The sequence below is a fragment of the Sturnus vulgaris genome, chromosome 3 (genome assembly GCF_052056855.1).
Source record: "Sturnus vulgaris isolate bStuVul1 chromosome 3, bStuVul1.hap1, whole genome shotgun sequence".
NCBI classification, from domain to species: domain Eukaryota; kingdom Metazoa; phylum Chordata; class Aves; order Passeriformes; family Sturnidae; genus Sturnus; species Sturnus vulgaris.
Genome location: NC_142245.1, coordinates 31,074,341 through 31,090,897, shown reverse-complemented (window position 1 = coordinate 31,090,897; position 16,557 = coordinate 31,074,341). Strand labels below are relative to the sequence as shown.

Genomic DNA, 16,557 nt, shown 5'->3' with positions numbered 1-16,557 from the left:
ACCATCTTCCTCTACCATTGAAAATCTGGTATTTGGATAGACCCTGACTTTGGTACAGTAGCTCTTTTCCATACAAGATTTCCTTGGCATACCATGAAAGGTCAGTGTTAAGATAGTCTTCCTCTACTTCATTTGATGGTGACCTATTAAGAGCAAATTAGGCGAATGCAATATGCTATCGCAAAATGTGTGCAGCTTGGGAATACTGGTTGCCAATGTTAACTTCATTTCTACCTTCTCCAGACCTCAGTTACTGAGTTCCTATCTTCCCCAAAAGGCATAGAATACAGGGGAAGAATCACTTCCCTAGTCCTGCTGGCCACCCTGTTGCTGATAGAGGCCATGATGCCATTGGCCTTCTTGGACATGTGAGCACACTGCTGGCTCAAGCTCAGTCTGCCATCAACCAGTACCCCCAGTGTGGAAACCTTGAAAGTCACTCCCAGTTAGAAAGATAGGAGAAGCCTCTCAGTTATCTCCTTTTGATAACAAATCCTGTTCTATCAGGTCAAGACAACCCTTGTTCTGTTCCTTAGGACAGCCCCCTGCCCTCTCTCTGTCTGTCAGCCTTTTGGTCACTCCCACCCTGCTTCCCTGTTGGCCCCTATGCCCTAACCCCACCCTTGTAAAATTAAAACCTCCATGTACCTAACCCAAAGCCCCAGACCAATGCCTTTGCCTCTGAACTCCAGGACTGTGCTCACGTGTGGCTGAAATAAACATCCCTGTGAAACCCTCTCAAAGACCATTCCTGTTTCTTCATCTGTTTCACTCCAACAAGAACCCCGTCCACAACACCCCAGGTTCCTTTCTGCCTGGCCACTGTCCAGCCACTCTGTCCCTAGCCTGTAGTGCTGCAGGGTGGTTGTCGTGGCCAAAGTGCAGGACACAGCACTTGGTCTTGTTAGACATAAAACTGTTGGATTCAGCCTGTCCATGTCCCTCTGCAGAGCCCTCCTACCCTCCAGCAGATCGACACTGACACCCACATCTGCAAATTGGCTGATGGTGGACTCAATCCCTTTATCCACATCATCACTGAAGATATTAAACAAGACTGGGCCCAACACTGATCCCTGGGGACACCAGTAGTGACTGGCTGCAAACTGGATGCATCACTATTCACCACCACTCTCTGGTTCACTGTGCTGTACTACTGTGTGTTCATTCATGTGTTGCAAATGCTTTCTTCAAATACTGAAAGAAAACCACTGTGTTTAAGTTGTTGTTGCCTGTTGACTGAAACCAGATTAGGCAATAACTAATGGTTTGGAATGTCAATAGATTTGAGTACTCTAGTCACTCACTCATCAGCATAGCATAATGAATATGGTATTTATTCCTTCACTTTTTAGGAATGCATAAGTCTGTTGAAAGAATATCAGAAATGCTTCCGTGAATCTAAGCAAGAGACTTTGGCAAGTCTAGGAGAAAAGGCATTGGAAGTATCAGAAGTGTACATTTTTGGAAAATCTGAAGCTTTTTGTAGGAGATTAGAAAAAGTGAGTATATTGGATGCTGTTATTACTGGTAAAGAAGCGTCTCTCCAAAGAACAGTTTACAAAGAACAAAGAAACTGGATGCTTGCCAACAAACATTCTCTTAATTATCCTTTAAAAGAGTCTGTAACCTTCTGTTGAGAGAATGTAGGCACTTCCACATAGTAAGTCATCCCAATGCTTGATGCTATTACCTCACAACTGCCTTCTCAACTTGTTAATTTATCTCTTTTAGTGTGGAGAGAAATAACCTGATTGATCTAGACTTAGATCATTATTTTAAGAGGTTTAAAATTATGTGAGAAATAACACACTCTTGCTTTTTTTGAATAACATTAAAAACTCATGTTTACTGCCAAACAATTCTTCAGATAATTCTGCTGCTTGGTGTCATCTTAGTATTTAGCTCGGTAATGCAGTGAAGGGATTTTAAACTAACATTCCTGAATGGAAAAGGTGGTAGGTGCTTCTTGGTACAGAATAAGATCAGACAAGTGATAAGATGATAATTGTCTCAAGGTAGGAATTCTGTGAGTCTTTGAAGTACTTCTTCATCACTCAATATACATACTAATTTGTAGGGTTGGGTTTTTTTATTCTTTGAGATATGTTTTTGTCATCAGTATGTACATGCCATATTTTACCTCCTTTTCCATACTGTCCTATTGGATCTAGCAGCAAAACATAAAACATTTTACTTGGTGTGGAGTTGTGGTAAGAGCTGATGTTGAAAACTGAATTAACCATGCTTCAGGTATTGAAGATACTTGACTCAGAAACAACACATGTGTGAATGCAGTGACTAGAGGAGTGGCTATTGCTTATTTTATTTTGCTCAGGTTTTAGTTTATAGAGGAAATAACGAAAAATTCATCACGAGCATGAATATAATATCTTTATTTCAGATAATGAAGATGATAGCCATAGAAGAGAATTTTAATGCTCTGACTCAGTGTGCAGTTGAAGGTATAGATCTTATGGCTGTTAAATTCAAAAACATCTACCACATTTTTCAAAAGAAACCATATGACAACCTTGATCCACAAGTAACAGAATTTGATGTGGATTTTGTGAAATTCATGTCAGAAGTTGAACGTTTAGAGGTAAGTAATATTATGACTTACTCAAACTTACTTGAGAAAGAATCTATCGAACTGATCATCAGTGAGACTTTGGATTGTGCATAGGCTACATTGTTCTTCTAACCAGCATGGGCTTTGTGTTTGTCTGGAGGGAGGCTTCTTCCATTCCTTCTCTTTCTTTCAAAGGAAGGTGTAAAATATATCAAACAGTGCTCACGGATGATTTTCACTCTGCTGCCAAAATGACAAAAATTATGAAACCTGAGAGAATGATGTATGTTGAAGGTGTTTATTAGCCTGAAGAAATGTGGTCAGATTTTGGGCAGTCAAAGTTGCAACTAATTTGTTTATTTCGTAGAATTGTGTGACATTTTAGAGATTATTTGACTGAAACTAGCTATTTATTAATTATATTAATCATGGCCTGATGAAGGCTGCTATTTTGTGCTTTAAGTAGTAATACTTTCAAATGCTACTATGTTAAGAAAATATCATCAAAATACTATTCTCTGACCTGAAAAAACACCCTGAATTTTGTATTTTTCAGACACAGCTACAGACTTTTATGCGTACCTGTTTTCGGAAAATTGTGTCTTCACAGAATTCACTTCAGTTACTTAAAAGGTATTGGCAACTATGTTTTAAAATATTTTTAAATAACTTGAAATTACTGATTGGCACAATTTAAAGAGCCCAGCAAATTTTAGAACAAAGGGCCCAATTGAGAATTTTTCATTATCATGATTATGTGGTCCAGAATATCAGTAAAGTATATATTTTATCTTTCTTATGGCAATCAATCTGTTTTTTAATTACATTAGAATATATTTATACACAAGAGGATACTAAAGGAAAAGCCTAAAACTTACTCAGCAACAACAACCAAATTATCCACCAGGGCAGAAATTTTAAACTTCCTCAAAGCAAAAAATTTTCCATATTCAAAATAATTTCTTAGATTTTTTTTTTCTCTTATTTCACTTCATGCAATGTTCATATACTCCCAAATAAATTAAAGCAGTTATTATTTCAGAAATGTCATTTTGGGTACTAATTTTTAATGCAGGTTTCAAAATCTGAATATGCCATGCCTTCAAGAAGAAACAGCAAATACAGTTGGTTGTATTCTTCAACATTATGTAGCAGAACTTGAAGCTACTAAAAAGGTATTTAATTTCCTTTCAGTAAGTTGTAAACATCGTGTTAAAATAGGAGTAAGCATTTTAATAGGAATGTTTTTTATTTATTCTATTTCACTAATTTACCTCCAATTCTCAATTTATCCTACTTCTGTTTTCCTGTTACAGAAAACAGGCCTTAGTGGGTGGGCAACACAAGAGACACAACCGCTCTTGAAGGCAAATTTGTCATCACAATTTTACTTTATAAGCCAAAATATTTTCTGTTATGCCTTCATCAATTAAATTTATAGAAGAATGTTCTTAACTGGCTGTATACATTGCTTGCATGTACCTTTTGGATTTTTTATTAAATGAAGCTTCCACTGTTAATTTGCATTTATAAGTAGTTATTATCAAATGCTGTGGCAACATAAAATACATATAAAATATCAGTGAATTGCATTTATGTTCATTATGAAGTAATTTTTCATTATTTTTGTGCTGCACCCTGGGTGAAGTATAAATGAGAATCAAGTTCTGGCAACTGTTTGTATCACTTGACTGTAAACTTTTACTTTGTCTGTAAAATATACCTTTGCATCAGAACTAGATGTCCAAGCTCCCTTTCTACTCAAGAAAGAAAAAAAGAATTACTCTAGAGTGAGTTAATTTCATCAATTTTATATAGTGTCCTGGAGATTGAAATAATTCCCTCCAAATGATTGCTTTTCTTCAATGAGTGTAAAGGGAATCAGGAAAACCAGACTGTTAAATTTTTTTTGAGATGTTTACATTTTGTAAGATAGAAGTTTGCACAAGAAGCCAATATCTATAAACTCTGCACTTATTAGAAAATTTTTCTTCCAGTGACTTAAGTGACTTAAAGCTGCTCTGAACCACTCTATACAGTGTCCTTTCCCTACCACACACTGTGTGTAACAGTCCCTGACCCCCTGATTACTGGCCTAACTAGATGAACAGATTTTCAGCTGGCTTTAAAAAATCATGTAGCCCACCCTTAGCTGTATTTTCCCAAGCAAAAGAAAAATGGATACATTTACTGAGAGGGTTTCATTCAGGTCAGCTCCTCTCAAGGTCACTGTGAAGCTACTTGGATTTCTTTGGTTGGGACTGTGCTAGAGACAAGGTAGGGCTAAGAAGACATGCTAGTTAGTGAGGAGTTGTGCCATCACAGAGTCTGTGTTGCCACAGCCTGAGTTCACATGCCTCGAGTTGGGTGGATACAAATACTCCTTTCTTCTGTCAAAGAATATGTCTTGATTCTACTGACTAGTTCTAACTATTTATTAGTTATTACTAGATTGCCTTTTATCTTTGCCAAGCAAGTTATTTCTAATAAAAAATGGCTCCTACTGCAATGCTGGTTCTAAAATGATTGAATACTTTGTCAATGCAACTTTTGTACAGGCCTTTTTTAGGCCTTTTTTTGTTTTTTACTGTAATGCAGCCATTCAATGAGCAGGGTACATTTTTTCTCATCTTAGGCACAGATAAAAGCATGGACTGTGTATCCAGGAGTACCTACATGCATTTTCATTAGAAATTAGTAGAAAAGTGCATATCACAAAATGCTAAATTATTTGGAAGGGACCCACAAGAATAATTAAGTCCTGAAATGTTATATAATAGTCAGATATGTGTGTCTGAAGACCAGTGTTGATGTTTCTACTCAAGAAGAAGCTCTCAGTTAACAATCTAGCTTGGGCCTCTCCTGAGGCCAGTTCCCAAGTAAAGGAGGAAAAGCCCCACGAGGGTTCTCCTGACACCACCTCCTTAAATAGCTTGCTTTCACAGCAGATGGCTTCAAAGCCAGGTGTCAGACTTGATCCTGAATACTGGCTGCTCAGCCCTGGGGTTGTCAATGCCTTTTGAGGTATTCAGGACTGTCAAAAGTTAGCACGGCTGAGAAACAGCATCAGATAATGGAGACAGGAGAGGTACCAGCGTTGATATGTGTGTATCTTGGAAGTGTACCAAGTCAGGGACGAAATAAGTTTTTCTCTCCATGAACTGTTGTGTGACTACACGTAAATTTAATCTGTTTGGGAGGAGGAAGAAATTGTGGTGCCAGAGAAAACAGTTCAGCATTTCAATATATTTTTTAATACTTATGTTTAATGATATTGTTCTTACTGTAGCTTTACCAAACCCAGAAAGATGACCCTCCTCTTTCTCGAAACATGCCACCTACTGCAGGAAAGATACTGTGGGTGAGACAGCTTTTCAGAAGGATAAATGAACCAATCACCTATTTCCATGTAAGTTGATGTGCCAAAAAATTAGGAGTTCTGTTTAACAGTGAACTGTCCTACTTCAGTAGAGTAATCATGAAGTTTCTGGTTATAATTTCGTCACTTGTTACATGCTAAGCAACATTTTTTCTTTGCATGTTTATAATGCTCTGCAGTAACCCTTGTTTTAGATCCAAGATGTAGTGTTGGAATAAAACAGACTAGACTATTTCAGTTGAAAATAACCTTGAAGAATTCTTGAAATATTTGAGTGATTCTCCTACAAAGCATCTAGGGTGGTCTCATGCCAAGTTAACTTCTATGTGAGAAAGGTTTTCACTTTACTGTTTCCCTCAGATGTGAATAATGGTCATTTAAATCTGTTCCAATGAAAACAGGCATAAATATCATTACTTATTAAAAGAGGAAACTTTTACAATAAATTTTCAGTTATTCAATTTGGAGTAGAACTGAGTATCCATTTCACTGTGAATTGCAGATATTTATGACAATATATTAAAGTAATGGCTCTTACTGATGTTAAATATTTAGTATTTATTCCTCAGAAGTTCTTACTGACTTTATTGCCCTGGAAATTTGAATCATAAATATTTGATACAATTTTTAAGAACTCTGTCAGTATAATTCCTAGTATTAACCTATGTATAGACAATAGTTAAACTGAGAAAAACCCAAGTGGTATGGGCAGTTTTGGGTATGGTTTTAATTTGAATATACTCTGTTTTAATAGAAACATTCAGATATCTTGACAAGTCCAGAAGGTAAAGCAGTTGTTCAATCATACAACAAACTTGCATATGTATTGGTGGAGTTTGAGGTAGTCTATCATAGCGCATGGATGAAGGAAATTTCACAATTACAATATCGTAAGTAATTAAATATGTACTTGCCTCTTCAAATTGTTGATGAATACAAAGTTAACATAAATTGAATCAGATACTTTTTAAAGCCTCATTTACCCTTAAAATGTGCAAGTTAGACATGATCCAATTAGCAGACTCAGAAATACAGTCTCAATGCCTTACTGGCCTTGATACTTGGTTTTGATGCAGAGGATTGCAAATTTGGTACACTATTCAGCAGATGATTGTAAACATTAATGACAGAAATTTAAGACACAGATAACTTTGGTATTTAAATTCTCTATGTGTAATACTTAATAATTATTTCTGGGGTTTTTTTTTGTGTAATAATTCATTAGGTTGTATTGCCCCAGTCCCTCTAAGGACAAACATTACTTAATGCCTAGAAATGTTTGAGATTCAAGCGTTTTATTTTCTGGTCCTTAGAGAATTAGTTTCAGAATTTTTTAACTTGAGCTGAGAAAAATTATGACACAAATAAGACTGGATCTGAGGCTTGTTTAGTTTATGGAGAGAAGGGCAGAAAATTAAAATGATGGAAGTCGGTTGTGTATTTTCTTTAACCGAAAACAACATGAAGCTATTTCACAACTAACCCTATACACTTAATTACTATATTGTAATTTTAGAAATCTGGATTTCATAATAATTTATAGAATTTAAACAATTGTTTGTCTGAGAAACTGATAATAGAATGTCTTTGCAGCCTTACAATCCACGATATTTGTGCGTCATCCTACAACTGAGAAGTTCCTGGTTAATTTTGATCCCCAAATTCTAGAGATTGTGCGAGAGACAAAATGTATGATAAAGTTGGGTCTGGAAGTACCAGAGCAAGCAGTCAAGATAGCGATAATAGAAAATAAATTGAAGTCAAACAGGTTGCAGTTGGAGGTAAACTTGAAAAGTATCATGATTGCTGTTTAAAAAAATTAAGAAGAAAATGTGTTTAAACATGGATTTTTTTCTATAGCTAAAGATTAAAGCTGGGTAAGAGGTATTTTAAGGTAAGTTTGCAGAATGTACAGGTGGACATAGAAAATCTCATTTGAAAACCCCCTACTAGGTCATGTGTGGGCTGGTAGATACTTAAATATAAGAATATATACTTCATATACCCAATGGCACACTAAACATGCTTTGGTCATGAAATAATTTAAGCTATACAAAAAGTTTTCACAGTTTGAAAACCAGTAAAATGTAGGTTTTTAGAGTTTTTGAGAAGAAATATTGTAGTTTTTCTGGTTTGGAATATATGGTGAGCCACAGAAATGTGAAGAATTTTGCAGGTTACCTGCAAGAGAAGTTATATTTGTAATACCTATTGCAGTCTCCTCTATGGTGTTATTTCAAGGAGCCTGTATCTTGTGGATGAGGTCCATCATACAAAACTTTTCTCGGTGTGTGTGCATATGGCATAAGGCAAGAGGATATTTTAAAACTGAGTTCACACCTGACTTAAGCATCTAAACCATATGGTATTCAATTTTAAGAGGATATTTCAAGTTATGGTCACTAAAGCCCAAGCTGTCTTTAGTCTAGAGAAAGATCATTCTTTTTCTGGCTTTATGCCTTAAGAAAATGTTGCACAAAGGTGGCTTTCATTCCTCCTTCTGCAGCATGATACAAATTCATTGCATCCCGGAAATTATGTTCATAGGTATATAATGTCTGTGTAAAATTCTACAGTTGTTTTCAAATACAGCACTGTGCCACTTTCAATATCTTTTTCAGATGATTTGATTGTATAACAATTTGTTTTCTTGAGTAAAGAAATGCTTCTCCTTGATACTACCATTTCTTACAATCAACAGGGTCTCGTCCAGTCTTATGAAGATTTGCGTAAAGCAACACCAAATGTGTTTGTAAATCTGTTGTCACCACAAATTGAAAAGGTTGGTATTGCTGCATGCACTTCAGTATACCTCATAAGAAGTTAAAGTAACTTAATAATTTATAGTTCTGAAATATTTAGATGGATCTGCATGTTGTCAGCTTAATGGATTTTACTGAGACCTTTAAGACTAAAAATTTGTTCTTTGCATCCTTCATACAGTTCTCAAATAATGTGTTTTACAATCAAATAATCTTAGTGCTTATGAGATAGAAGACCAGTAGAAAAAAAGATATGGTCTTTGAGGTCTATTTATCTCCACAAATCTCTGGCTTTGACATGAAAGTTTGCTTGGAGAGAATAATTAACCTTGTAAATTCAGTGGCGTAGAATGCTACACTAAGATGTTTTATGCTACGCTAAAGGTACAGTTTTATTGGACATGCAGAATGTCTATCCCACAGCCCATTTTGTTTTGCCAGACATTTACAAGTGTATGTATGTGACTCCTCTAAATAACTCTCCCCGTTTTGGTTGTAAGTAGTCACATCAAAAGGTTGCAGAGTTTGTGTAAGTTTGTATAACTGCAAAGTTGGACAGAAGCGTGAGAAACAAAAAACCTGAGGCTGTAGTATGCACTACCCTCCCTTCCTTTCTTGCATGATTGCATACATTGCTTTGACCGTTTTTGTTGGAAACTTGTAACCTCCCTTGCACACCACTCTGTTTTAAAAGCAATGTTAGTGATTCTAATAATAATAACACTTGTTTTAATTTTTTTAATCTATTAAATTATATCTTTATGCTTAGATGGAAGGTGTGCTGAGGCAAGGACTTACCTTGTTGACTTGGTCATCTGTCACGCTGGAAACTTTCTTTCAAGAAGCTGAAAAAGTTCTGCATGTATTTAGACAAGTTTTGAGAAGGGTAAATGCTTATTATATAAATAAAACTATAAGCTTACAGAAATTATTTCTAGGACACTGTTTTTCATATTAGAACACAATCTGTACTTATTTTTGTACCATACATAGAAATTTTGTTGCTTTTTAGAACAGGTTGCTTTTTTGGAGCAGGGATATACTCAATGATTCTCTCCTGTTATTGCCATCATATGTTTGATTTTTGCTTCTGTCCTCAAAATAGAATCTATTTCCACTTCTTGTCTTCAGATTCTGGGGTTTTCACTCTGATTTTCAGAATCAATGCCTGTCTTTGAGTGCTTGTCCTTGACTGTGGCTTCATAAAAGATACTTTCATGTAAAAACTGTTGAGTGGAGAACTTCGGAACATGAACTCTATTCATAGCAGGCATGTTGTGAAACTCTGTCCTCTTTGTGCATCTTATAAAATAATGAAGGAAAATACGCTTTTTCCTCACAGTTCTGTGCATGTTGCTCTGTGCTTTTTTACCCTCTTGGTATTTGTCACATAATTTCCGAATTCATTTGGTTTCATATTTAATATGTACATAAGTAATCTGGATGATGGGATCAAGGGTATCCTGACAAAGTTTGCTGATGTCATCAAGCTAAATGCAAAGTGGAGAGCCACCCTGCAGGAAGACCTGAATAGGCATGAGGAGTGGACTAACAAGAACCTGACAAAGTTCAGCAAGGACAATGTAAGGTCTTGTACCTGGGCAGACATAGTACAGGAGTGCAGCGTAGGCTGGGATCTACCTGGCTGGGGAACAGCTCTGTGAAAAAGGACCTGGGCACCCTTGTGGATAACAAGTTCTGTATGAATGAACAGAATGCTGCTTCAAAAAAGAAAGTCAGCAGGATGCTGGGTTGCATTAACCAGCAGTTAATCACCAACAAATCACCATCCTCCTCTACTCGGTGCTGGTGAGGCCAAACCTGGAACCGTATTCAGTTTTCATCCCTACTGTACAGAAGAGATTTGGAGAGGGTTCAGGGAAGGGCCACAATGATGATCAAAGGACTGGGAAGCCTGAAAACGGAGGAAAGGTTGAGAGAAATATCTTTTGGCCTTGAGTAAAGAAGGCTTAGGTAAGACCTTATCATTATGGTGTAATATTTGAAGATTGGCTGCAGAGAAGATGGGGACTCCCATTTTAAAATTATTTACATGGAAAAGAAGGGGAATAATGGGTGTAAGTTACTCATGGAGAGATTCCAATTTGACACAAGAGGAATATTTTTTGCAATGAGAACAGTCAGCCACTGAAATAATCTCCCACTGGAAGTGGTAGATTCCCCAGCGTTGGACAATTTTAAGACTCATATGGACAGGGTGCTGGGCCATCTCGTATGGGCTGTGTTTTTGCCAAGAAAGGTTGGACCAGATGATCTTTGAAGTCCTCATTGAACTTGGTATTCCATGAATTCTATGATTTAATATGCTTGAGGACCAGGATTGGCTTGTTTTTTCTGAAGAATTTACCGTGACAGTCAGATTGCCCTTCTGGCTTGATGGTTAAACTGTGTGACTATTATCTCCTCTATGAATATTGTAAATTGTACCTCCTGTGGTAGGAGATTTTTTAGTTGCTGGTCAGGGTATCTCGTTCTTTTTATGTATGGCAGAAAATCATAATTATGATCAATGCTTTGTTTGCTACTGAAACCCAAAACTGGAAGAAGGTTATCTGTATCAGAAATGAACAGTTTTGTAAGTCTGAGTATATCTAAAATAACCATGTTTTTATGCAAAAGCACTATTTTCCTTAAATATTTAGGTTGTATGCATTTTTTTTTTTTTACTTCTCCCTCCCATATAATTTAAAAAAATTAACCTTGGTTAGACTTTTGATTACTGTGAAAGGGTATTAGAGGTCAAATAGGAAAAAACTGATGTGAAACAGAAGGATGAGGTATATTGTGAAAAACAAGATGGACTATCACAGATGCTTCAGATAAAAGATTAAAAGATGGACAGAAGTCATTTTTACTTGGATTCTACCACGGCAAAAACAATTCAGTGTAGTTGACTGTATACAAATAATGCTACAATTTAGAATTAAATACCTAGCAAAAAACTGTGTTGACTAAAAGGAGGAGGAGGACTGAAGATTAACCCATCAAGCAATTTACAGTAGACCCTCCCCTTGCCTTGCTGCTAGACTTGTGGCCAGTAAGATCATGAACAAGAATCCAATTATATTGATGTAACTTGTTCTATGACTCTTTTTATTTAATCTAGAAGCAGTGTATCTTGCATGACAGGAATGATCTGGGATGTGGCTTTTTGTTACTGCCTGTCTGCCTAAAACTGCAGTTAAACCAGCCAGGATTCTTTGGGAGTCTAGCCATTGTAAATAACCCTTAAGTTACCATAACTCTTGTTATTATTCACTTTCTTAGAGGGTTTTCTGCTCTGCAGCATTCTTGCATTTATTTTTCTGCAGAACACTTTTTATCTGTTAGAGCTCTCTAAAATAAAATACATTGTGCTTTAAAGATAAGTGTGTAGTATTAACGTGATTTTCTCTTTTTAGATTACTGTTATAAGTGACGTGCAGATTGGTTCAATATTGAAAGAAATAGCAAGTACTTCTTTAGTTAGCTTACCAGCAGATGATTCTATCAAACCAGAGGATCTGTTGAATGAAAATGAGGTGTGTGCCACTTTACATCTTTTAACTTGAATTCTAGGGCATGTTAGAAAAAATGCCTTAGCAAAAGAAAGTAAAACTAAAAATTCTCTGTGTGGAAATACAGAGGTTTGTTATTAAGTTATTGTGGTTAAAACATTTTATATGAAGATACATTGGTTCTTTGGCATTTGAGATAATTAAGCTGTAGTATTTCATTGATAATCTTATTTAGGTCCTTTGTACTTAGATGAGATTTTTTGTGTATGGACGTCAGACATATATGGCCTTTTTCCCCCCCTATATTTTCCACATTGTTGTTTTTAAGGAGAAAGCAAAAATGCCTTCCAACAAGTATATTTGAAAGTCTGAAAGTTTTCTCATTCCAAAATAGGCTAAAAATATATTAATTATCAAATCAGTGCAAGTAAATGAAATCATTAAGGGCAGTTGAAACAGTATTTGGGTAGTTTCAGATTCAGACTGTGACCTCCTTTCAATATTCAGGATTTTTTTTGAGCACCTAAAAGTACCTTTATTTTCAAATATGGGGGTATTTTAGGCCTTAAAAATATAATGATAATACAACAGAAGTTTTTATAAATATACAAGTAGTTTTTAATAAATATATATGTTTCATTGAAATAGTTTTGGTCTGATTAATGCAGTATTTAGGGAAATGTTTTGACTCTCCATGAGGAGAAACAGTAATAAGATAATCAGTGATACTAAAACAATGCATTGATATTTTTATTTGACAGACTTATACCAAAGAATGTGCTGAGTTATTGAACAGCAAAAGCATGCACGTCGAAGATGCTGTTCAATATTTAATAGATCTCTTAGAAAAGAATTATGAATTTCCATCTCCTAAGTCCTCAGAACCACAAGGTAGTTAATGTTTCTTATTTAAATAAAAAGTTTTGTAGACTTAGCTAGTTTTTAATCAAAACTGATCTATTTTAGCTAATTTGTTTCAGACTTCTCCCTCCCACTACCATTTCATCTGTGTCATATTTCTGCCTTCTTTAACCACTATTAAACTAAACCACTAGCTCATGAAATATGGAGGTAATTTAGTCTTGATGGGGTTTCTAGAGTTAAAAGCTGGCTTTTTGTTTAGATTAGCAAAGTATTTGCTCTAGAGGAAGGACATTCAAGTTCCATTTCTCTCAGTCACTCATCATAACTCTCCCACTTCACATTCCCCATCTGTAAGTGAAATCCAGAGTTCCTCTCTTCTCAGCTCTGTCAGCTATTTGGTACTGTCCCTCTGTTTTTAACTTTCCTGCTGCAGTAGATTTATGTGCTTTAGTGTCTGGTCAGTTTAGATTAGTATAGTCAGCTGCTGACACTGTATGGCTGGTTCCCACTTCTTTGGGATGTCTTACAAAGATTTTAGAAGATCCCATACTATTACAAGAGAAATAGTTTATATATGGAAGAAAAAAATGTTTTAAGGAAAAATTTATTTTGAGGCTTAATCAGTAATGGAGCTCTTTTCTTTCATGGAATTTTTTCCTTCTGGGTTCAGGTTTCCCCAGCTAAAGAGGCATAGGTAGAGTCAATACTCCAGGTGGTTCAACTGCATGCAAATAGGAAAAAAAAGACACAAAAATACTTCTCTGTCTTTTGTTTATTTTTTTTATACTGATTTTGGGGTTTTTTGCCATTTTCACTGAAGTATTCATGTCTGCCTATCCATCTTTAGTAACAGATTGGTCTTGCACAGTGTTTGATAAGCTAAGGCTTATAAGCTGGACTCTTAACCACATTCCTGGTGTGAAAAAGTGTCATGAAATAAAACCAATTTTTGGTGATCCAGGTATTACTAAAATAAAAATCAATATTGTTTTGCCTCCAATGAGGGGATAGCATGCTTTAAAGCAGAATATACATAAATTACTTTTTTAAAAAATTAATTTACAGGAAAACATATAGCATTTGAAAGAAAAGAAAAGGAGAAAGAAAAAACTGCTGAAGGACCTCGAAGTGATGATAGCAAGGGCAGTGATAAAGAAGAAGAGTTTAAAAAGGTATTTTGTGAAAATAAGGAAATTATTTTTAGAGCAATTGGATTAGTAAACAGGGTCTTGAGTTTTGGTAACTGCATATCTGTGTTACAGAAAGACATCACATGGACAGTATCAAATGTAATGTACGAATGATGAAATAGCTTACCTAAAAAGTGCATTTAGGATGGATTTTAGTTTTCACAAGTATATTTCATGTTATTCCAATTATTACTTTTATTTAACAAATTCTTGGCATGAGAGGTAAGTGTAAAAATTGGAGACAATAATGTGCCTAAGCCATAACACAGGCTTTCCTTCCCAAGTAGGCAGGATCTTTCATCCTATCTATGCTTCTCTTCCAACTTCATCAATAAAGATTATCTTTGTACTTGTTCCATGAAGAGTGTAATCTCTTCATGTTCAGCAGAGAAGGAAAGTAGAAGAACAAAGACTCTCAAACTTGCAAGCACAAAGGCAATAATGCTACAGTGTTGCATTGTTTTTTTAATAGTGATCATTTCATGTTGACATATTGTCTCTTATTCAAAATGGGTACCTGTGCACCAATATTCTTGAGTAATTAATGGTTTGGTTTTGTGGCTTGATTTTGTGTTTGTTCTTTTTTTAATATGGAGAACTCTTCTGAAGGAGCACATTTCAAACAGATTTCACTATTCTGTATCTGAATAAGATAAGCTGTTTTTTCACATACTGTATTCTCTTTTCCGTGCAGCTTTTACTTATTTACTTACTTACAACCCTCCAACTTCTCACTTTTTTTTTCATATAGCTTACAGCATAAATTCCTGCTAACAAAATCTATTAAGTTTGACTTAAAATGTTTTTGCAATAATTTTCAGGTTCCTATGTGAATACTGTGCTAAAGAATGTATGGTTTATTTATTACAGAACTGTAAAGACTTACTTGCCTATTTCAGTCGCCGGCTGCTCATCAGCCTCCAGAAAGCAACACGAATGTCTTTGGATCGTATTAAAAGAAGAATGAGTGTTCCAATGTAAGTTGCAAATTAAAGATTCCTTCAATTCCTTCAATCTTCCTTCAATAGTACCCACTCTTTATGAATTCTTCATGATAATGGCAAGATCCATACAAAATCACTCTCCTATATTCAGTATGGTTTCTATAGATTCTTCTCTGCTTGAACAGGCATACACTTTAGAGACAGAATTGTTTCAGTATAATATATTGTTTATTGAAAAGCCTACTTAGAACTCTATTAAGATAATTTATTTCAAGCAAATGAAGTTTATGATGTTTTGTCATTAATGTTTGTTAAAGGATGAATTACTTTTTTCTTTTTCTAAGGACATTTTTCATTAAAGAAATGTATTGGAGTCCTTATCAAAGTCAATAGGAATTTTTTTGGTTGTTTCCTTCATATTTGTCTACTGTATCATATTGTTGAATCCTGTGTTATTTCATTGCTATATCATACCACAGCGTTTAAAATTCTACCTTGCTCCACGTTTTTAGGTTTTAATTTTAGTTTTGAGTAGGTTAACATCATGTTTTTATCATTTTGCTCTAGCTTGTCATCTTTGAAACTCTTTTCCATTCTGTTGAATATTTACCTAAAATGTAATGGGACAACTTTTGCTCTTGATAGTTTGTTGCATGTAATGATCAGTGAGACTTTCTTGTGCCCTATTCAGAGCACTGGCAAAGTTCCATCATTCTGAACCTGAGAGATTAAAATCCAGATTCAGAAAATACTCTGGATAAAAAATTCTGAAAGTGATGTCTGGGGTCAAGCTAACCTTTGTCAGAATGATGGAGCTCTAGCTATTTTCTTTATCCTTTAAACAAGAGACTTCTGTAAGTTTTGGAAATGGTACATAATTTTATGTGAAAATTCTCCGTGTGGGTTTGGTCAGAAAATGTAGCTCAAAATGATATTTCTCAGATAAACTGAGGAGGTTTTCTGACGAAGTGTTTGTGATACGTGTCAAAATTGTTTTACAGCAAATGTGAGGACATCCCTCCTTTTCTAAAAGCAGAAGTACACCTTGCTATTCCCAATCTAGTAAGTTTTATGTCATATAGGTAAGGTAAGATACACTGTCTTATCTCTGTATTTGCCCCAGTGCAGGGTGTGGGCATGCTTCCACTGAACCAGCATCTTTTCCAAAGGAGTGCAGTTGCTCACATCTTTCAGTGTGCTGAGAGCACTGATGAAATGTGCTCACAGTCCCAGTGCTCTGGCCTCTGTCTCAGTGGGGCTTGCAGAACCTTGCTTTTTAACTTTGTGTGGTTTAGCAATTACATTGCAATCTGTTCATCCATGTTCTT

General features: G+C 35.5%; 1 protein-coding gene across 1 annotated transcript in view; it reads left to right on the top strand.

The window, feature by feature from the left end:
• Positions 1-16,557, top strand: part of DNAH8 (dynein axonemal heavy chain 8) — a 114,388-nt gene that overhangs the window by 13,006 nt on the left and 84,825 nt on the right. Inside the window, exons 11-24 of the mRNA XM_088162829.1 lie at positions 1,356-1,502; positions 2,405-2,602; positions 3,129-3,205; positions 3,648-3,747; positions 5,862-5,981; positions 6,706-6,841; positions 7,545-7,732; positions 8,653-8,733; positions 9,483-9,599; positions 12,136-12,255; positions 12,993-13,125; positions 14,161-14,267; positions 15,156-15,262; positions 16,231-16,291. Of these exons, the coding sequence (XP_088018955.1) occupies positions 1,356-1,502; positions 2,405-2,602; positions 3,129-3,205; positions 3,648-3,747; positions 5,862-5,981; positions 6,706-6,841; positions 7,545-7,732; positions 8,653-8,733; positions 9,483-9,599; positions 12,136-12,255; positions 12,993-13,125; positions 14,161-14,267; positions 15,156-15,262; positions 16,231-16,291 (1,692 nt within the window). The remainder of the gene's footprint in view (positions 1-1,355; positions 1,503-2,404; positions 2,603-3,128; positions 3,206-3,647; positions 3,748-5,861; positions 5,982-6,705; positions 6,842-7,544; positions 7,733-8,652; positions 8,734-9,482; positions 9,600-12,135; positions 12,256-12,992; positions 13,126-14,160; positions 14,268-15,155; positions 15,263-16,230; positions 16,292-16,557) is intronic.